The 21,657-nt window shown below is 57.1% G+C and overlaps 2 protein-coding genes across 3 annotated transcripts; both read left to right on the forward strand.

The window, feature by feature from the left end:
• Nucleotides 1–146: 146 nt before the first annotated feature.
• Nucleotides 147–3,213, forward strand: TRIR (telomerase RNA component interacting RNase; the record flags this gene model as incomplete). 2 transcript variants are annotated; one of them, XM_079703506.1, is made up of 3 exons in its annotated part: nucleotides 147–497; nucleotides 2,394–2,471; nucleotides 2,776–3,213. In XM_079703506.1, 3 exons carry the CDS (start codon nucleotides 147–149, stop codon nucleotides 2,881–2,883), a joined length of 537 nt encoding a protein of 178 aa, XP_079559632.1. The 2 variants fall into 2 exon arrangements, with proteins under 2 accessions (XP_079559632.1, XP_079559633.1); XM_079703507.1 differs by lacking the exon at nucleotides 2,776–3,213 and having other exon boundaries at nucleotides 147–474; nucleotides 2,394–2,470.
• Nucleotides 3,214–9,147: 5,934 nt separating this feature from the next.
• TNPO2 (transportin 2) lies at nucleotides 9,148–21,582 on the forward strand (the record flags this gene model as incomplete). The annotated part of the gene is made up of 25 exons (XM_079703896.1): nucleotides 9,148–9,246; nucleotides 9,907–9,982; nucleotides 10,065–10,214; nucleotides 10,944–11,050; nucleotides 11,139–11,272; nucleotides 11,366–11,447; nucleotides 11,524–11,646; nucleotides 11,753–11,871; nucleotides 12,803–12,863; nucleotides 12,964–13,129; nucleotides 13,346–13,498; nucleotides 15,036–15,261; nucleotides 15,465–15,636; nucleotides 16,117–16,203; nucleotides 16,282–16,389; nucleotides 16,479–16,637; nucleotides 17,162–17,249; nucleotides 17,435–17,533; nucleotides 18,109–18,204; nucleotides 18,568–18,643; nucleotides 18,936–19,035; nucleotides 19,115–19,189; nucleotides 19,306–19,433; nucleotides 19,517–19,606; nucleotides 21,388–21,582. The coding sequence occupies 23 exons, from the start codon at nucleotides 9,148–9,150 to the stop codon at nucleotides 19,411–19,413; spliced, it is 2,664 nt and encodes an 887-aa protein (XP_079560022.1). The 3' UTR covers nucleotides 19,414–19,433; nucleotides 19,517–19,606; nucleotides 21,388–21,582.
• Nucleotides 21,583–21,657: the final 75 nt, after the last annotated feature.

Below are 21,657 nucleotides of genomic sequence, written 5' to 3' on the forward strand. Positions count from 1 at the left end.
GCCCCTCATGCCCCGCCTCCACTGCGGATGCCTGAGGGCCAGACCGGTCTTCCCGGCATGCATTGCCCGGGACGAGGCAAGTCTGGCGCCAAGCGCGGGCCCGGAGCGGCCTTCCCGGAATCCTTTGCGAGGTACCTGGCGACAAAATGGCTGCCCGAGGGAGACGGGCGGAACCTCCGGGCCGGGAGGCGCCGGGCCCCGCGGGCGGCGGCGGCGGCGGGAGCCGATGGGCTGAGTCCGGGCCCGGGACGTCGCCCGAGAGCGGGGATGATGAAGTGTCGGGCTCGGGTTCGAGCCCGGTGTCGGGCGGCGTGAACTTGTTCGCCAACGACGGCAGCTTCCTGGAGCTGTTCAAGCGGAAGATGGAGGAGGAGCAGCGGCAGCGGCAGGAAGAGCCGCCCCCGGGCCCGCAGCGACCCGACCAGCCGGCCACCGCCGCCGCCGCGGGTCCCGGGGATCCGAAGAGGAAGGGCGGCCCGGGCCCTACGCTCAGCTTCGTAAGGAGCCGCGGGGGTGGGGGCGGGCGCCAGGGCCTTCCTTGGCAGGGGGAATCGGGCTCGAGAAAGGGGATCGGGATCCAGGTCCACCCTCCGACCCCAATGAGGGAGCCGTCCGGGTCACCCGCTGAGGATTCGGAAACTGGATTCTCGACGAGAGAGGTCTGGGGGCGGAGGTGGGGACCCCTGCAGTATGCCCGCAAGAACTGGGAGCTGGGGGGAATTCCATTATTAACAGCGCTCCGAGGATGGGGAAACCAGGATACCAGGATTCCTGTTTGAGTGGAATCCCGAACTTTGGATACTGGGACCATCTCCCACTATGGGGATGGGGGGCATAGTCAAGTCTGGACTCTGAGCTGTGTGGATGAGAGACTCAGACTGCTTACTGTGTGACCCTAGGGGATTTGCTTGACTTCCCTGAGTCTCATTCGTCCAGTGTCCATTTATTGAGCACCTTACCTTTTGCTGGGCAGTGTGCTAGGTCATGGGTATGCTGTGTTGATTATGACAGGCACCTCTGCTTTCCTGGGGCGTCTGATGTGGCCTAACCTCATTTTCCCTGCTTGCAGAAATGGGCATCATCGCATCTTCTGATGTGATTAGCACTGGGCCTTTCTTATAGGAAGGGCTAAACCAGTGGTTCTCAACTGGGGACGATTCTCCGCACATCATCCCAACATTTCGCAAAGTCTGGAGATATTTTGGTTGTCAGAACTGGGGGAGGGAGTGCTATTGACATTTATGAGTAGAGGGCAGGAATGGTGCTCAACATCCTACAATGTGCAGAACAACCGTCTCCCCCTCCCCAACAAAAATGATCCAGTTCAAAATGTCACTAGTATATGCGATTGAGAAACTCTAGGCCAAAGAAATGGTACCTATATTGATTGTCAACTCTGAGCTTGCTTTGTCTCTGGTGTTGAGAGCAAGTTCCTGTGGTATGGAGAAAAAAGTGTGGTGTGAGAGTAACGAACTGGGGGTCAAGTTTCTTCATCCGTCAGAAATGAGTGTGAGAATAGTCCCAGCAGCACAGGTCACTTAATGCCTGGCTGAGGGATAGGGATGGGATGTCCGTAAAGCCTGTTGCAGCCCCTGGGGCACAAGAAACCCTCAAGTCTGTGGGAGAAAACAGAGGACCAGGATGAAAGTTCAGAGTAAGACATGTTTGAGGAAGGGGAAGTGGCAGGACCTGGGCTGGTGTGAGAACTGGGTGGAGGCCGAGTGCCCCTCTGTGAGTGAGAATAGCAGTAGTTGTCACTGCCTGTTTCATTTGTTCATCAAGGGGCCATTTGCAGGAGCATCCTCAAAGAGGCCAGGCCCGGTTACATGTAGGGGAACAGTGTTGCTTGGTGGTTAAGGATGCTGCTCTGTGGCCTAGACACACCTGACCCTGAATCCAGCTCCACTGTTTGCTGTTGGCATGATCCAGGGTACAGGCTTCTCCTTTTCAGAGATGTTTCCTCATCTTTACAATGGGGATGGTAACCTTCATCGTAAGGTGACTGTGAAAGTAGAAGGAGATAGTATATCCAAAGCACTTGGCACAGGGCTTAGCATACAGTAAGTGCTCAATAAAGGGAGCTGTTGCTGCCTGTGTGGTTTCTACTAGGGGAGGGTGAGGACAGCGCTCGTCCCCACCGATGTGGGAATTCTTTTCTCTCCCTGGGAGGGCAGCCCGGGGGCCCAGGACTGCCTGGGCATCATGGGCCCAGGGCAGGCGCTGAGTCGCGTGTGCTCCTCTCTGATTGCTGCGCAGGTCGGCCGGCTGGTGGAGCTGGGCGCGGCGTCGGGACGGGCCACCGGGCCGGGCTAGGAAGGTGTAGTGGGCCTCAGCGCCGCCAAGGGCGGGCCCCGGCTCCTGTAACCGTTGCAGTCTTCTGTCCCTTCACCCAGGTGGGCAAGCGCAGAGGCGGGAACAAACTAGCCCTCAAGACGGGAATAGTAGCCAAGAAGCAGAAGACGGAGGATGAGGTGAGCAGGCTGGGTATGGGGGGCCGCCCACGTTGCCTTTTCCTTCCAGCCTCAGTTCCTGGCCCAGGTGCCCTGTCCCTCCCTCCTCAGTATCTAGCCCTTGGATGGGTGTACTGGGTGGGGGAGGAGGGCTTTCAACAAAGTTCCCAGATAACTTGATTCTCCATATCTTTACCTCACACCCAAGACCTTTGCGGTGACTCTGTGGGTGGGTCAGCTGTCTCAGGACAGTCCTGACCCTGGTTCCTGGCCTCCTTGGCATCTCCTTCCCAACCCCCGTGTGTCCCTCCCCTCCCCCCAACAGGTATTAACAAGTAAAGGTGATGCATGGGCCAAGTACATGGCAGAGGTGAAAAAGTACAAAGCCCACCAGTGCGGCGATGATGATAAAACTCGGCCCCTGGTGAAATGACCCCCCTCCCTGCCTGCCCACGGCCTGGGACTCTGCGATGTACATAACTATTTAATGCAGCGGCAGCGCGGCAGCCTTTTTCCCCCAAGGACTTATATACAGAAGGAAACCGAGATGCTTCCCGCAGCTGCCGCAGCTGCGGACGATTCTCCAGGACTCTTTTTTACCTTGAGCACTTGCCTCCTGAGACTTCATAGAACAGTGGTTTACTGTCCCCTGTCTTCCCAGCTCCTCCCTCTCTCTGGCTCTTTCTGTCTTCCTCTTCTCACCCTCTCCTCCCTCCCTTTAGCCACCACTTCTGGGAAGTAAAGAACTTGACCTAGTGCTGGAGCTGTGTGCTTGGTTTGCCTTCTTTGCTGTTCTCCAACCTAAGCCCACCCCTCATGGCTGGCACTGCACCCACCAAAGCCTGGATCTGGCCCAGTGAGGGAGGGATTTGGGGGTGTGGGGGGAGAACGAGGGTGCATCACCTCCTGTAGGCCTGAACTCTCCTCAGGTCTCACCCCTGACTTCCCCCCCCCCCACTGCTGGGTGTTCTTGTTCAGTGTCTCTTCACAGTCCCATTTGGGCTGGGCCAAAGCTGTCAGTTTGTTCAGATCAGAAGACACTGAGCACCTCTGGTGTGCCTGGGTTTTTCTGGGCCCTGTGGCTGCTGCAGTGAACAGAACAGACCATGCATGCTCCCTGCCATTGTGGAAGGAAACAGACACAGATGAAAGGGGGAAGCCATTTTGGGAGGTGACTGCGAAGAAGGACAGGATAGAGGCTGCAGGGAGGGGTCTATTTTAGTTGACACATTTGACCAGAGTCCTGAGGGAGGTGAGAAAGCCTGTCCCAGGGGTAGTGAACAGCCAGCATAAAGATAGAGAGAGTGCCTGGCCCTTATGGGGAGCTTTGGGGAGGCCCCTGTGACTGGAGCTGGCTGAGTGAGGAGCATGGGTGGATTATATGCAGAGCCTTGTGTGCTAGGGTGAGAATTTGGGTGAGAAACCTTTGGGGGGGTTGTGAGGTAAGGAGCAACATGATGTGTTTTATTCAGTATGTCTTAACAGGATCCCTCTGGCTGAAGGGGTCTGGGCAGAACCTGGGAGATGGAGGAGGCCAGGCCATGATCAGGCAAGGGGAGGTGGTAGGGTGTTGGCAGTGGAGGAAGTAAAGAGGGCTAGGATCTGGATTCCCGTGGGGCTGCTCTGTCCTGCCAGCTACCTGTAGCCCTTCCATGGAAGGGGCTTGTTTGTCCCACCTTGCGGAACATGACAGTTGATATATCAGGGGACAAGGTGTCCTAAAGGAAACCTGATATCCCTAGTGCCCCTCTAGTACTCCTTGTACTTATGTGTCTTCCTGGCCTCATTGCTCATCCTGCTGGAGCTGAAGGCTGCCTGGCTGCCTGCTTTCCCTGGAGCCCACAAATGTTTTAAGATGTCCTTGTCTCCTGACCCCTTTTCAAACCTATTAGACCTGGAGCAACATCTAGGCCCCCCAGCTGTGGGCCCATCTCCCAGGCCTTTCCAGGCACGAATGCTGAGCACCTCGGCACTCCTGCCCATCCTAGGGCCAGGCTCCCATCCCTCTTACAACAGGGGAGCATCATGACTCTCAGGATCAGGTGGTAACCATGTGCTTGGCCCTCAACCACCGTAGAGGGAGGGGGAGGAGGGCTGAGGTAGCACCTACCCAGCCTCACACTGCCAGATTCAACCTGTGGGGCGTGGGGCATTCCAAATACTGAGCACCAAAACACCAAACTTCCTGTCCTAGTGGAGCGAACGTTCTGGTTGGGGGCAACAGACAAGAAACAAAATACAGAGCACCACATGGTTATACATTCTGTGGCTGGGGAAAAAAGCATGAAAGGGGGACTGTGATGAGAGTGGGAGAGATGGCAACTTTAAGTTGGTCGGGAATGGCCACACCATTTGTTCCAAGTCCCGAAGGAGGTGGGGCAGGCAGTGAAGATGGTCCTTGGAAGAGTGTTCAGGCTAAAGGAACAGCAGGTGCAAAGACCCTGAGCTGAAACCACGCCCGGCTTGAAGAGTGAGCAAACAGCCTTTGGAACAGGCAACATGTCCCCCCGTCACTTCCTGCTAACACACTGTAAGTCTTGTCTGGTTTATTTTCCACATCACCTCAAAGGTCTCCCTCCTACTTTCAGGATGCTGAGCTGCCCCAAGTGTGACTTTAACCTTGGGGATGTAGTGTGGGGGTGAGGACATAGGAAGCCAATGGAGCCAACTCTACCTCCTCCTCCCTCAAAGCCACCCACAGCCTCTGGATCTTTAAAAAGAAACATAAGTGGGAGAAGTAGGTCGCCCCTGCAGCAGCTCAGCCTCTATTCTGGAGTATCAGGAGGCAGAGGGAGCTGATGGCGTCCCAGCACCTCCTTTCACTGAGCTCATCTGCCCTGACCTGGGGAAAGCCTGAAGAGGGAGGAGAATCAAATTCAGGTTTTGGTGAGTCACACAGTCCCAGCTTCAAACTATTCTGGTGTCTGTTTGCTGTGTGATCTTGGGCAAGTCATTCAGCCTTTTTGTGGTTCAGGTTCTTCATCTATAAAGTAGGGATAAAATACTGAAACTCCTCGTAGAGTGAAGTTCTAAAGGGCAATGTTCATACAGCCATCGTTAACTCTGACAAAGTGGCTGTTATTGCTTCTCTAGGTGAAGCAACTGGCTTGTGTTTGGGGACCGTGTTTGAGAAATACCTTGATAGGAAGGTGCAGTGTGATGAGATGCTCAGGCAGGGAGGCTGTTGTAAACTGAGAGGTGTTTGTCTCCCATCTCAGATTCACCGTGGGGCATCAGTTCTTTGAGTTTCTTTTTTGCACTGAGCGCTTCTAGTTGAAGTAAATTTGCCGTGCACAGCGCTGTTGTGAGAATACCATTTGTACACTGACAGGCAGTAGGTGCATAATAAATACGGGGAAAATTTTTTGTTTTTGATTTTCGATTCAGTACTGAAATTCACCATCTGGGGAGAGGAAGAAAGACCTGTGATCACACGAGGGCCAATACTGTGGACTATAGAGGCAGCAGGGGTCACATTATTCTGCCCGGACTCCTCTCTCCCCCGAGGCCTGCTCGGGGCCGTTGGACACTAGACATATTAAAAGTAGGGGCTGAGCATTAACAAATTCTCTCCTGCATCTCCAACTCGCTCCCCACCTGACCCTTGTCTGAGGCAACCCCCAACCGTGAGCAGAAAACTCCTACGGTTCGCATCCTCTCCCGAAACCTCCAGATCCCGTCCCAGCCCCTCAGCCTCATTCTTCCTTCTGCTCAACGCCCAACTCTGGGGGGCTCTCCAACCCCTCAGATTCGAGTCTCAGCCAGAGATCGTAAGCGCGGCGACGCGGGCGCACGGCAAGATGGGATTTGTAGTTCTAGGCCCTCACGATGCGCGAGGGAAGACCGTTGCGCATGCGAAGGCGGCGGCTTTCCGCATGTGTCCCTCAAACCCATTTCCTGTCTAGCGGAGCCGGCTGAGGTGGGAATCCAGTCCGCTATTTTAGCGATCCCAACTCCTGAAGTGGAGTTTGGCGCCAGCTGACCCTTCCCAAAACCCTGGCGGCCCCAGTATTCGGCAAGAGAGGCCTTAGGTACCTGTTTTTCATGAATGAACGGAGCCAGGACTGACTTTGCCGATGGCAAGTGGACTGAGAAAACTGTCCCCCTCCTCCAGGCTGGGGCAAGAATTGACCTGTGCCTCTCCCGAGGCCAAAACGTCCCTCGGGGCAGGGCTGGGTTGTTCTTTGGGATTAGAGCCCTAGTTGATTCAGTAAATTCAGTAAATATTGGTTTAGGGAGGGGCCAAATACAGTAAAAGGACGGCCTTGAGCCTCGGAGTAAAAGCCATGTTTTTGAAGAACAATTTACTGCAGGTCTTGTAATGCTTAACTTGGATTATCTCTAACCCAGCAAACTATTCTTATACCCATTCGACAAATGGGGAAACTAAAGCTCCGAGGGGCAGAAGGTCGCCCAACTTTTTGTCAGGAGGGCGGAGACGTGGGGAGGGGGAAACGGGGACGCTCATGCTCCTCCCTACTCCGCTTTACTCTTAAGAGAAAGAAAAGGGGTGCCCTACTTTGTACTCGGACGGCGCAAGAATCACGGAATGTGTTTTTTCGTCTTCCTTCCCTTACCTAAATTTCCTTAACTGTTTCACCTCATTCAGCCTCAGGGAACGAAAGGAGATAGGCCTTTTGCTCTAGCGTTTATTTTATTAGTTCATTTCGTTTAAAATTTTATATCCTCGTGTTTTTTTTTTTTTTCATATCCTTTTAAAAGTTGTCAAACAGTACTGGAAAATAAATAGCGCAAAATATGGCAGAGGCTTCTTCAGGAACCCAGCCCGTCTCAGGCACTCCCTTTGTCTGGCTTTCCCTTCTTTGTCTCGGGTATAAAGTCCACCCCAGGCTCAGTCCCCTCCACTCTTTCTCTGCACGCACATGTACTCCTCCCAAGTACCATCTGGATGGAGGGAGGAAGGCACAGTTCAATTATTAGAGGAGGGGGGTGACAAAGGCGCAGGTGGCTCTGACTGAAGGGTTTCCAGGTCCACCATACACCAAAAAGTCCCACGCGCCACCAAACTCCTAGTTCCAGAAAAGAGCTCCTGTCAGGCCAGCGTGAGGCAGGCTGAGAAAACGAGATGGTGGGAGGACCGGCCGGCCAGAGAGGCCTAGAGAGCCTTCGTCTCTTCGGTCACGTGACCCGGCATCCGTGGGGCCTAGGTCTCCCGGTGCCAGGCCACGTGCGACATCTGCTTCTCCTGATTGGTTCTTCTAGGCCAGTTTGAACGGCGTACGGAAGCCTCCGCGGTTCATATACGGCCGCGTTTTTTTTTTTCTTTTTTTTTTTTTTTTTGCTCCCTCTCTTTGGCTCCCTCCTTCCTCGCGAGTCTCAGGAGAAGCCGCGGCTTAAGGCCCCGCTGCTGCTGCCCGAGGCCGGGTAAGTGAGCCTCACCCGGACCCTAACCGGCTGGGCCCCGGCTTGCGTCGACCCCCGCAGGGCTTCAGGCCTGCGCGGCGCGCGGCCCGGGCGTCGGGGCCGCGCCTGACCGAGAAAGGCCGAGAACCCGGTTGGGCCCGATTGAGGAGGCAGCGAGAATGGGCCGGGGCGGGGGAGGGGGGAACCGAGCCGGGCTTAGGGGGTGGGGCCTCGGAACCGGGCCAGGTCCCGGTGCCGCGAGAATCGGGCCAGTGGGTCGCCTGGGGTCGGGCTGGAGGGGCTCTGATTGGGGCAATCGTATGGGGACTGCTTAGGGACTGATTGGGGGACGTCGCGAGGATCGGGTGTGTGTAGGGGGCTGTTTCGGTGGGGCATGGTTGGGTCTGATTGGGGGAGGCCGCATTGAAAAGTTGGGGGGGGGTGCTTGTTGTACCCTGATAGGGAAGGGGTTTCAGATTTCGGCCTAGAGGGCTTTTCTGGGTCTGACTGCGAGGCGTCGCTGGGATCAGTTGGAGGAAGTGCCCCGGGGAGTGTTCGGCCAGGTCTAATTGGGGGGAGCCGCAGGGATCGGACGAAGAGGGTTTTCGGTTCGAGGTGGTGGGAGGCTTGGTCGAACTTGATTGGGGGAAGCAGCAGTGACCCGTCAGCGGGAGTTAATGCTCACTGGGGCGGGGGGTGGGGGTTGGAGCGCTGTCGGGGTCGGCTTTGCCAGACCTGATTGAGGAAGCGACAGGGACCCGTCCAGGGGCCTTCTGTCGCCGGATAGGTGGGCTTGGTTGACTCTCCTGCGGAGAGGCATGAGGGACCTGTCTGGAGACTGCTTTGGGTCTGATTAAGGGGAATCGCTGGATTGCGTGCCGGCACGGGAGAGACCACGGGGGCTGGGGCGCTGTCGTGTTCTGGGGCAGGGCCCCTGGATGGGGAGGTGGCTGGGCCCTCGCCTAGCAGCTTCGAGGGAAGTGGAAGCCTTAAGGCCCGGAGCCGAGGGCGGCGGCATGGGCCGCGGTGGGATGAAGGCCCAGTGTTGGGTGGGATGAGGATCCGCCGGGTCCCGTCGCCACCACGCATGGCCCGCTTCCACATACCCCCGCCCGCCCTCCCGAGCCCGCGACTGCGCGGCCGTGGATGGCGCAGCTGGCGGGGACCCCGCACTTGGGCGGGCGTGGATCGGCGGCCTCCCCCTGTCCGCCGAGGACGCTCCCGCCCTGCTACCGCTGCCACCACCCCTGCGGGGGCTCAGCCCGGGACTCACACGGAGCCCCTGGGATCCAGCGCTGATCCTGGCCCCTACCCCCGCAGTTCACCTTGCGCCATGGACTGGCAGCCAGACGAGCAGGGCCTGCAGCAGGTCCTGCAGCTGCTCAAAGACTCGCAGTCGCCCAACACAGCCACGCAGCGCATCGTGCAGGATGTATCCTTCCTTCCTTCCGGGTCTGGGGGGGACGGGGCAGACATCTGCAGCTCCTGAAGGCCAGAGAGGAAGGGGTCTACTCTCTAATTCTTAGACTCTTTCTGCTGTGGCAGGAGCAGGCAGAGAATTGGCAGAGAATTAAGGATTAGGATTCTTGGGTCCCATTCCCAGAGGAAATGTGGCCCGGCAGGAGAAGGGGGCACTCTTAGCTGGCGCTTGGCTTTAGTTGAGTTTAATGGGTAAAATTTCCTTTTTTCAATTGGTCATTTAAAATGCTATAAGTTAAACTTTTAAATTATTTAAACCATTAGCAAGTTTCACTTGAAAGTGTGAGTTCCCTTTTTTTTTAAAAAAAAGCATGCAACATTGGATTGCTAGTGAGTGGAGCTGCCAACTTCAGAGAGAGCTGAGTTTGCTAACCCTCTCCTGCTCTGGCCAGATCTTCAGGAGTGGTGGGAAGCTCAGGCATGCTCCCCCACCCGCTGTATGGATCTCATGTGCCTGAAATGCTGTGTTATTCTGGGCATGGGGGCTGACAGGTGGGGTTCCAGGAGCTGGTTGCCTGGTCCCCATAGTCAGAAGTAGTATCAGCTCTATGGCAGTAAGGGGGCTCTGCCTGGGGAAGACCTCTGTCTCCCAAGACCCTTAACAACCTAGCAGAAACTCAAACAACTGAACCAGTTTCCCGACTTCAACAACTACCTGATATTTGTCCTGACCAGACTCAAGTCGGAAGGTATGCCCTCGGTGCCCCTCCACACAAGCCTGACCCCACGTTCTCCCTTTTGGTTCCCTAAGCCTCAGCCCTCTTCCCCCAGATGAGCCAACTCGCTCTCTCAGTGGCCTCATCCTCAAGAACAACGTGAAGGCACACTACCAGAGCTTTCCACCACCTGTGGCCGACTTCATCAAACAGGAATGTCTTAACAACATCGGCGATGCCTCCTCGCTCATCCGGGCCACCATAGGTAAGAGGGTGCAGCGGGAGTCAGCCTGTGACGATGCCCTGAGCTGTCACTCTTGGCCAAGAAACTTCTCAGTGTGTTAAGGATATTGATTCACTGAATGTTCCAGCACCGTGGATGGTAGTGTAGTACTGTTATTACTGCCATTTTACAGATGAGAAAGCTGAGGCACATAGATGTTAAGGGATTTGCCTGGCAAGTATCAGAGCTCAGAAGTGACTAGGTCAGGTCCATGCTCTGAACCACTCCCTCCTGAAACAGCTGTTCTCACTTCTGAGAACAGAACCTAGATGAACGCTTCTCCCTCACCTCCTCAGGTCTTTGCTCAGATATCAAGGTGTCACCTAGTAAGGCCTTCTCTAGCCACCCAATTAAAAATTGCTACCCTCATCCTCAGCACTTGCTAACCATCTTCTCTGGTTTATTTCCTCCCTTATCTCTTGGCATCTAGCCGCCCAGGTCTTTTGCTGATTTATCTTTACCTCACAGCCTCCCTCACTAGACAGTCAGTTCCTAAGGGCAGGGATTTTGTGTTTACTTCTGTGCTGCATCCCAGGGGCTGAAACAGGGCTGGCTCACAGTAAGACTCAGAGGATCTCAAAGAGTGTGTAGGGTTACAGTGGGTAGCGCACAGAAAGTGTGTGTGCTGGAGTGAGTGCGCAGCAAGGAGGGCTGGGGCGCCAGGCAGGCCCGCACCCAGCCTGAGGCAGCATCCTTTCCTGGCCGCCCCAGGCATTCTCATCACCACCATCGCTTCCAAGGGCGAGCTGCAGATGTGGCCCGAGCTGCTGCCCCAGCTGTGCAACTTACTCAACTCGGAGGATTACAACACTTGTGAGGTAGGGGACGAGCCATGGCCTGCCTGCCTAAGCGGGAGCTGGGGCCACACCGGGACCCACACCCATGTGCCTGCTCCCCTCCACTCAGGGAGCCTTCGGAGCCCTGCAGAAGATCTGCGAAGACTCATCCGAACTTCTGGACAGCGATGCCCTCAACAGGCCCCTCAACATCATGATTCCCAAGTTCCTACAGTTCTTCAAGCACTGCAGCCCCAAGATCCGGTGGGTGCGGCTCCCCAGGGGTCTGCAGGGGGGCTGGAGCAGGTGGGACGGGTGGGGTCAGGGGTGACTCATATGCTGCCTGCCCCCTGCCAGGTCCCATGCCATCGCCTGTGTGAATCAGTTTATCATGGACCGGGCCCAGGCACTGATGGACAACATCGACACCTTCATCGAGGTGGGCCACTGGGCTGGGGAGGGGAGCAGGGGGAGGGCTGAGGGCCCAGCCGCAGCTGACCCCGGCTTCCCTGTAGCATCTGTTCGCCCTGGCCGTGGATGATGACCCTGAGGTGCGGAAGAACGTGTGCCGTGCACTGGTGATGCTGCTGGAAGTGCGGATCGACAGGCTCATCCCCCACATGCACAGCATTATCCAGGTGCGCCTGGCCAGGGCCAGCCCGCATGTGCGCTGAGGGGTGGGAGGCAGGTGGGGAGCCACCCCTGGCCGGGCCAGGCCTTAGCCTTTCTCCCATCCCACCCCAGTACATGCTGCAGAGGACCCAGGACCACGATGAGAACGTGGCCCTTGAGGCCTGCGAGTTCTGGCTGACACTGGCTGAGCAGCCCATCTGCAAGGAAGTCCTGGCCTCCCACCTGGTCCAGTGAGTGCTGCTTCTGCCCTCTGTCCCACCCCAGCCTCCACCCCTTGCCATGCCTATGCCTTTCCTTCTGGTCAGCTCCTGCGCTAGCCTCAGTCCACATCTTGTATCTCGGTTTACTTTTATTCCTGTGCACGTTTATTTTGCAAACGATAAGTATGTAGCTTTAATGACTTAAAAATTAGGTTAAGTTATAGGTGGAAAAAAGTGAAGACTCAACAGAGGCTTTAGGCATAGCTGGATCCAGGTGCTCAAAGGATGTGAAAGGCGTCTGTCTGGTCTCAGATCCACTTCCTCTATGTTGGCTTTGTTCTCAGGCACAGCCTTCCCTCATCGTAGTACCGTGGCCTTCTGCAGCCTTCCAGCTCAGGAGCCTCAGAGTAAAGAAATTCTCTCTCAGCCAGTATACCCGCAAAAATCCTAGGACTGATCCTCCTTGACCAACTTGGATCACTTTTCTATCCCCGAGTCAGTGAGGGCTCTAACCAAAATCTCCAATCCCGAGGTGCATGGGCTCCAGCTGAGGGGGCAAGCTGCCCTGCCTGTTTGGTCCCCTAACCAGGCCCCATCCTAGGGAAGTGCCTGGTGACAGGGCCACATGTCCCTGCTCTATGGTGTGCTAGGGGTCAGGCACTATTCCAAGCTTCTCAGTGTATTCAGGGGTCGGGAATTCACTGAGTGGCCAGGGGTCTGGGTCCAGAGCCTTCCTGTGGAGCTAGGAGTAGTGTCAGCTCTGACCCAGTCACAGTGGCTGAGACTCGGCTGAGATAGCACCCACTAAGGGAAATGAGTGGGTGTGGCATAAGCAGGATCAGCATGTGCGGTCAGCCTTTGGCTCCCTGACCTCCTCCCCTCCCCTCCGCTTCCCGCTTCCCCAGGCTGTAAGCCCCCTCTGGGGCCCCTGCATCCTGATTAACAGCCTCTCTTCCAACAGGTTGATCCCTATCCTGGTAAACGGGATGAAGTACTCAGAAATCGACATCATCCTGCTCAAGGTTAGTTAGGGCTGACCACCAGGCACAGGCAGGTGGATGAAGGCTGGGGCACTGGGGATGGGGGCCTCTGTGGTGCTTAGCCATCTGCCTGGCTTCACAGGGGGATGTGGAGGAGGATGAGGCCGTCCCTGACAGCGAGCAGGATATCAAGCCACGTTTCCACAAGTCACGCACGGTGACGCTGCCCCATGAGGCTGAGCGGCCTGATGGCTCTGAGGATGCAGAGGATGATGATGACGATGATGCTTTGTCCGACTGGAATCTGAGTAAGTGGCCTGGCCTGGGGTGAGAAGGGGGAAGTAGGGGGCAGCAAGCCCTGGGCTCCCCTCTCAGGAGGGAATCAGAAGCCTATACGGAGCAAATCATGAAGATTCTAATCACGATCTCTGATCCTGGGGGGTACAGAGAGGAGGGCTGGTGGCCTGCCTGATGTGCCTCCCTGAGCCCGCCACCCCTCCCCCCCATCTCCCCTCCCACCCCAGGGAAGTGCTCAGCGGCTGCACTGGACGTCCTGGCTAACGTCTTCCGGGAGGAACTGCTGCCCCACCTACTCCCCCTGCTCAAGGGCCTCCTCTTCCACCCCGAGTGGGTGGTCAAGGAGTCGGGCATCCTGGTGCTGGGCGCCATTGCTGAGGGTAAGTGGCCTGCCAGCCTGGCTGCGCCTGACCTCTGATCCCCACGCTAGTGTGAGACTGGGGCTGGCCCAGGCACGCTTGTGGGGGGCGACGCCATCCCCAGGTTCTTTCCAGAGGCCTGCTCACCCCACTCCAAACAGCTCTGGGATTTGAATCTTCCCTTCAGCCTGTGGGCCTGAAAGGGACCCCTGAAAGCAAGCTCTCTCCTTAATTCTCATGGACAGGCCGTAAGCATAATTACAGCAACAATAAGAAGAACAGGCACTTCCGCAGTGCTTGCCCCACAGCAGGCAGCCCTGTCCTGTGGGCTCACTACCACCTGAGGAGGTGGGTTTCTTAGATGGGGGAACTAAGGTCCAGAGAGAATTAACGGCACTTCCCTCATCACCCAGAGTGAAGCTGGGCCTCAAACCTGCTCTGGCTGTGAGCCTGGCCTGCCAGAATCAGAAGTGTGCGGTGGTGTTTCCTTAAACTTCACACGGTGTGCTTGTGCTGTATTGACACGGTTTCCAGGTTCCCCTTGTCCTGATGGATGGGGTGTACAGCGTGAACTACCAGAGGGCTTTGCAGAACTGTTTAGGCAGCACACACGACCCCCTCAGCATCCAGGCCTGCTAGAACAAGCAGAGAGGGCAGCAGGGGCCCTCACCCTGGAGAGCTTTTCAAAGTTGTCTAAGGAAATATTTCCTCACATAATAAGTAATGGGTCTTATGTTAATAGAACACATAACATGTTACACAATGCACATATGTATCTTAATAGACTATGTGAAGTGTTCTGCATATATAATGGGAAAAGATCTCAAGGAACTGACCCTAAACTGGTAAAAATAGATCTCAGGGCTTGGGATTATCAGAGGGTGTGCTATTTATTATCTGTGTTCTGTAATGAAAAGAGAGACACGGTTAAGGGTTTGGTTTTTTGTTTTGTTTTGTTTTGTTTTTTACGGTACGCGGGCCTCTCACTGTTGCGGCCTCTCCCGTTGCGGAGCACAGGCTCCGGACGCGCAGGCTCAGCGGCCATGGCTCACGGGCCCAGCCGCTCCGCGGCATGTGGGATCTTCCCGGACCGGGGCATGAACCCGTGTCCCCTGCTCAGCAGGTGGACTCTCAACCACCGCACCACCAGGGAAGCCCAGTTAAGGGTTTTTAAAAAGAGAAAATGTAAAGTAGAAAAAGAAAAATCACAAACATCCAAGAAAGGTTTCAAAGGGAAGGTCCTTTCTGTCCATCTGGGTTGTTCCTGCCCATAAAGCCCAAGTCAGTGTGCAGCTTGGCCATCTATCAATGAACTAGTGACCAGATAAAAACATCACAAGCCCTGGAATGGGGTGGAGCTGATGGAGAGGAAAGTCTTGCTCTGATGCCGTTTCCCATCCCCACCCTGCCTTTCACTGGCTCTGTGACTCTGAGCCAGTTATTTACCTCCAAGCCTCAGTTTCCCCATCTGTCAGGTGTGGCTGATCCTCTCCCCAGGAGGGTGGATGTGGCCCGGCCCAGTTGGACTCAGCCTTGCCTCTGTGCCGGCTCCTTGCAGGCTGCATGCAGGGCATGGTGCCCTACCTGCCAGAGCTGATCCCGCACCTCATCCAGTGCTTATCGGACAAGAAGGCCCTGGTCCGCTCCATCGCCTGCTGGACCCTGAGCCGCTATGCCCACTGGGTGGTCAGCCAGCCCCCTGACATGCACCTCAAGCCTCTGATGACGGAGCTGCTCAAGCGCATCCTGGATGGCAACAAGAGGGTACAGGAGGCGGCCTGCAGGTGAACCTCGACCCCTGGCCCCACAGCCCTCACCTCACCTGGCCCCACTGGCTGCTCTCTGGGAAGTGATGATACTCATGACCCCTGACATTGCGCTGATTTCTCACGTATTCGTACTGGCTGATCCCGAGTGCACCCTCCCTGACCCCACTCAGAGCCCAGCCCCGCCTGTGGCTGCCTGCTAAACCCCTCCCCCTTTCCAGTGCCTTCGCCACCCTGGAGGAGGAGGCCTGCACGGAGCTGGTCCCTTACCTCAGCTACATCCTGGACACCCTCGTTTTTGCCTTTGGCAAGTACCAGCACAAGAACCTGCTCATCCTCTACGATGCCATCGGCACTCTGGCCGACTCTGTGGGCCACCACCTCAACCAGCCGGTGAGACCCCACAGCGGCTCCCTCCTCCCGATCCCTGTGCCCCTTGGCGTCCGGTGACCTGGCGGCGACCCGTGTCGCACGCCAGGGACGTGGCCATGACCTCGACAGGCAGACAGACAGACCCGGCCCCAGCCCTCGCCCTGTTCCCAGTCTAGTGGGGGAGACAGACAGTTATGAGACAGCGTGGTAAGTGCTGTGCTGGGGGAGCTCAGGGGCCTGCGGGAAGCAGGAAGCGCTGACTCAGCCTCTGAGGGGCAGGAGGGGGGCGGGGGTGGGGCTCGGGATGGGTGAGAAGGGAGTGAACTAGGAGGGCCTGGAAGTCTGGCTGGATGGCGAGGCCTCGCAGGGCCCCATGAACCAAAGCTAGGAGCCTAGACCTCACTGCTCAGATGACGGGCACCTCTGAGTCACAGGGAGCCCTGCTGGTTCCCAGGCCACCACCCACACCCAGGGAGCCCCAACTTCCTGCTCCCCTTCCAGGAATACATCCAGAAGCTGATGCCTCCGCTGATCCAGAAGTGGAACGAGCTCAAGGATGAAGACAAGGACCTCTTCCCTCTGCTGGAGGTGGGTGAGCTCCAGGCCCTCTCCCGAGGCCCTGTCCCACCCACCTGAGCTCACCTTTCCTGCCCTCTTCCCCGCCAGTGCCTGTCATCAGTGGCCACCGCCCTGCAGAGTGGCTTCCTGCCCTACTGCGAGCCCGTCTACCAGCGCTGCGTTACCCTGGTGCAGAAGACGCTGGCCCAGGCCATGGTGAGCATCCCTCCAGCACCACTCGCTCCTCTGCTGCTGCCCCAGCCTGGGCCCACTCCCCTCACCTGCCTGCCCCCTTCTGTGCCCAGATGTACACCCAGCACCCTGAGCAGTATGAGGCCCCTGACAAGGACTTCATGATCGTGGCGCTGGACCTGCTCAGTGGCCTGGCTGAGGGCCTGGGTGGGCACGTGGAGCAGCTGGTAGCCCGCAGCAACATCATGACACTGCTCTTTCAGTGCATGCAGGTGGGTGGGCCCCTCGCGGGCCTCTAAGTGGACAATGGTGACACCCAGCAGCCTTTGTGGGCTGCCTTGGGTGGACTCAGGGCCTTGGTCATGCCCTGAGGACATCAGGGAGAAAGGACCCATTAAAAAAAAAAGCTTGTAATTATTTTTAAAAGTGATTCAAATAAGACACGTAAAATCTCATTGAAAAACCCAACAATGTAGAAAATTAAAAAGTAGAAAATAGGAAATGTGAAAGCACAAGCCCCTCCAATATCACGCCCCTACCCCCCAGCATACTGAGGATGGGCAGCAGTTCCAAGTACTCTCTTCTGTAGTGGCACTGAGCTGGGCATTCTCGTTCACATGCCCCCTGAGTCCCAGATGTACAGATGGGGCCTGCAGCCTTGGCACTGGGAAGTGGCAGGGTCAGGTCATGCTCCAGGAACTGCTCCCTTAGCTGCCCTGTTCTGAGGGGTTAGTTGGGATCCCGGCTGGTTGGGGGAAGGGGAGCCCGGCCACGCTGACCCTGCTCCAACCCCCAGGACTCGATGCCTGAGGTCCGGCAGAGCTCCTTCGCCCTCCTGGGAGACCTCACCAAAGCCTGCTTCATCCATGTCAAGCCCTGTATCGGTACGACCCCCATTTCGTCCTTAGCCCATGACCCCAGCCCTGGCCTCAAGTGATGGAGAGATGACCTGGGAGGACTGTGACCGAACTGGGATGTATTCGTACTGTCTGATGGGGCCTGCCCCGCAAGTTTCAGAAGCTTACCCTGGCTGGCCCTCCTGCTCAGCACCCTTCTTTCTCCCTGCCAGCTGAGTTCATGCCCATCCTGGGCACCAACCTGAACCCCGAGTTCATCTCTGTCTGCAACAATGCCACCTGGGCCATTGGCGAGATCTGCATGCAGATGGGTAAGTGCCCCACAGCTGGGCAGGCCCTGTCCCTCCCCATTGGCTTGTTCCCAGCCTGGGGGCAGGAGTCTGGCTCTGACTGACAGGTTCCCTCTAGAGGGCCCTGGTGCTCCTTGAGGAAGGCTCCAATTGGCCAGGGACAAGGGGACACCTCTGAGCATTTTCATCCGAGACAGGGACAAATGGCTGAAAGGCCATCTGTAATTGGCTTCTCCAAAGAGGCACAGGACAGGAGGCCTGTACTTATTGGACTACTTGTCACCTCCCTCCCCTCCAAGCAATTGGCTGAAGGCCCCCTGGGATTGGTTGGGAGACTGTGACTGCTTCTCTGCTCTCTGCCTAACCCCACAGGGAGGCTGGGTGGTGTGGTCTCACCCTGGTGTCCAGCAGTGACGCCAGGGAAGCTTCTGGTGTTGGGAGGGTGTGGGTCTGTCTCTGGTTGGCCGTGGACCCTGGGCAGCAGATAGCCAGAGAAGGTTGCTTGCTCCCTCACTGGTTGGCCAGTGTCTGGATACAACTAGGGTCAGTGTGGGTGGCGTGGGCTGTGTGGGGCTCTGACTTGGCCTGTCCCCCAGGGGCAGAGATGCAGCCCTACGTGCAGATGGTCCTCAACAACCTGGTAGAGATCATTAACCGGCCCAACACACCCAAGACGCTGCTGGAAAACACAGGTGGGCCCCAGGCCTGGGCCCTTGCCACCCGCTTGCCCGCCTCCTGGAGGTGGGGTATCCTGGCTAGGAGGGTAGCTGACAAGAGGCCTTGGGAAAGAACCAAGGAGGGTGACTGGAAGGACCTGGAATGGGGCTATGGGAGGAGGCCTAAGAAAGATGTTGGCCTCGGGGGAGACCTGGGAGAGACCCAAGTGGGGTGGGGAAGAGACCCTGACCGGGCCAAGCTTGGGGGCCCAGGGAGCTGGCAGGAGCTATTCTCTTGGGGCCCGTGGGGCGGGGCTGGTGCCTCGTGTTAGAGGCCCTGCCACGTACCGGGGCCGCTCGGGGTTGCAGGTCGCCTGACGAGTCCCTCTGCCATTCCAGCCATCACCATCGGCCGCCTGGGCTACGTGTGCCCACAGGAGGTGGCACCCATGCTGCAGCAGTTCATCCGGCCTTGGTGTGTGCCCACCTGTGTGGGGCCTGCCGTACGGTGGGCTGGGTGGTGGGGGGAGGGTGGGACAGGCCCGACCCAGTCCCTCGCCTGTGCCCGCCCAGCCCTACCCTGCCCACCTGTGGATGCCCGACCCAGCCCCACCGCGCCCTGATCTCCTGCTTCCCCCACGCCTCACAGATACATGCCCCATCTCAGCCCCACCACCCACTGGCCCGCCGCTCCCCACTGTCCCCCACAGATGTCCATCCTGCCCCAGGCCCACTGGCTGATTCCCCACCGCTTCCCTTCCCCACAGGTGCACATCCCTCAGGAACATCAGGGACAATGAGGAGAAGGACTCGGCCTTCCGAGGCATCTGCATGATGATAGGCGTCAACCCCGGGGGTGTCGTGCAGGTTGGGGCAGCTGGGCTCTGAGGGAAGTTGCTGGGGCTGGGCTTGGACGGCCCCTCACGTGGGATCCGTCACGTTTCAGGACTTTATTTTCTTCTGCGACGCTGTAGCCTCCTGGGTGAGCCCGAAGGATGACCTTCGGGACATGTTTTATAAGGTAGGGCTCCCGCTTGGCCCTGATCTAGTCTCGGAAGGCGGCAGGGTGGGGAGAGACCGAGTTCATCTTCATCTTGCTCCGCTCCGGGGCGCCCCTCACCCCCTCCCTCGCTGCAGATTCTCCATGGCTTCAAAGACCAAGTTGGGGAGGAAAACTGGCAGCAGTTCTCAGAGCAGTTCCCGCCGCTGCTTAAGGAGAGGCTAGCTGCCTTCTACGGGGTCTAGATGAGTGCCGCGACTGCCAGGTGAGGAGGCCGTGTGCAGAGAGGGCTGGTGCTGTTGTGGGAGCCAAAGGAGCGCAGGCCCTGACCCCCTCCTCTCCTCACAGGTTTCTGTCTGCGTCGTCGTCAGAGGGGTTGCTGGGGAGCGCGCTGCGTCCAGAAGTCGCCGTGCCCTGGTCGAGGGGGGTTAGGGAGGAGTGAGTGGGACCCAAATCCAGACGCCCTCCCCGTCCATCTACCTGCCATGCCCGGCCATAGGCCGGTCAGCGGGTGGGCAGGTGGGTGGGGCCTCCACGTTCATCCTATATGTGGGAGGGGGGTGGGACTTCTTGGCAGCAAGGGCCCCTTGCTCTAATTGGGGTCACCTCAGGCAGCCTACTTGGGCCAGCCACGTGTGGGAGGGAAGAATCAACACGGCCGACCAAATCCGGCTTAGGATGAGGCAAGGGAAAAGCAGGTGGGGAGGGGGGTCCTTGTAGAGACACGTACACTCACACGTACACACGTGGCTACACGCATGTGTGGGCGCTGCAGCCAGCCAGGCTGGGCCAGCCGCCCCACCGTTTCCCCGACTGCATGGAGACAGTAGAATTAGTGAACCCCTGAGTTAACTCGTAAGGCCTTCCGTGTAACCTGCATCTAGAGTTTAAGAAGCTTCTGCTGTTTTGCCGGAATTGGCGGTGATTAGGGAGGGCTGGGTGGGTTGGGGACCTCCGCTGGGACCCTGGGGCGGGGGGAGGGAAGAGGACGGCCACCTTGGGGCCGCCCAGCCAGCACGCACACGCTTTGGACCTGCTCCGCACACTTCTTGCCAGCTCTGTGGCAGCCTCAGCCAGTGTGTCTCCCTCCTTGTCCCGTCCCAGCCAGAAGAGTGGGGACCACCGAAGTGGCCGGGGCTGGCCAGAGGTCGCCCTTTTCTCCCTCCCCTGTGCTCCAGTGACTTTCGAAGATGCTGGGCTGGAACTTTTTCCCCCTGAGGAGAGTTGGGGGCAGCCAGAGCTGCTGACATCTACCCCTGTGTCTCTCCATAAGCAAGTCTGTTTCAAAGGCAGTCCGTTTCTCTGCTTCCAAGAGCCCTCTTCCAGGCCTGGGTTTTAACACAAGGGCCAAGGCTGAGGCATTTAATTGATGGTGATAGAAAACAAAGGCTTATGCTTTGCCAGCAAGAGGGAACTGAAGGCTTGGAGGAAGGGAAGGGTGGTGTATGCCCTTACACCACTCTGGCCCTGGGACTTCCTGATCATCACAGCTCCCAGTAGGCCCCAAGACCCCACCAGATTGGGGTAGCGATCCTAGGGGAACTTCTGGGATTGGTTGGGGATGCAGGCACAGTGGGAGAGGCTCCCCTAGAGAGAGGGGGTATGGTTACTTCCCAGTTGGCCTCAAAACTGAAACCAAGCCTTGAAGCCCCCTTAATGTTGTTTTCCTCTTCCCTGCTTTCTACTTCTCTGGGGGCCTCTTTTTGCGGTTTTGGGGGTTTGACTGGATTCCTGCATTCTGGGGCCTGCTCCATGCATCCCTCTCGAGCACTGGATCACACCCTCATCACAGCCCTGTGTCTCCTGTCAGACAGGGTCAGGCCCCACCTCTCTTCCAAGGGGCACTTGGTGCACATTCCATATACTCAGCTGGTTCCCCCGCTGTGAAACTCCAGCAGGTCTCTGGAAGCCATTTGTAAAAAAAAAGAAAAGAAAAAAAAATTAAATACCATTTAATTTTCTGGTAATTCCAGTTCTTTGGAGCATCCTCTGCTGGGTTCTTGGGTGTGTGGATTGGCTGTCTGATGGGATTGGTAACCCCTTCTCCATCCAGGATGGGGGGCCTCCAACCACCTTCAGGGAAGGGGAGCCTGGTTCTAGTTATCTTTTTTCTTTTTCTTTTTTTTTTTAATTAAGAAAACTATTTAATTTTTTAATTTATTTTTTGGTTGATTTTTGCACAACGAAGTTTCAGCTTCTCAACCTTTTCCCCTGCGCAGGGCTGCGGACCCTGACTGGCCTCGATCTGCAGTCCCTCTCGTTCCCACATCCCTCCTTCCCCCTCATCCTCTTCTTCCTGCGGGCTCCCAGGGTCTGTCCATTTGTTACCGTGCTGTGCTGGGGACTGGCGCCAAGGTGGCGTGAGATTCCACTTGTGTAGAACTTTGTTGAGTAAAGATCAGTTTCTTGTGAAACCCTTGGTCTCCATCTGGCCTCTTGTGTCCTGGGCTTTGGCAGTAGAGAAGAGATGTGGAGGGGGGCCTGGGAAG

The sequence above is a fragment of the Hyperoodon ampullatus genome (genome assembly GCF_949752795.1).
Source record: "Hyperoodon ampullatus genome assembly, chromosome: 4".
Lineage (NCBI taxonomy): Eukaryota > Metazoa > Chordata > Mammalia > Artiodactyla > Ziphiidae > Hyperoodon > Hyperoodon ampullatus.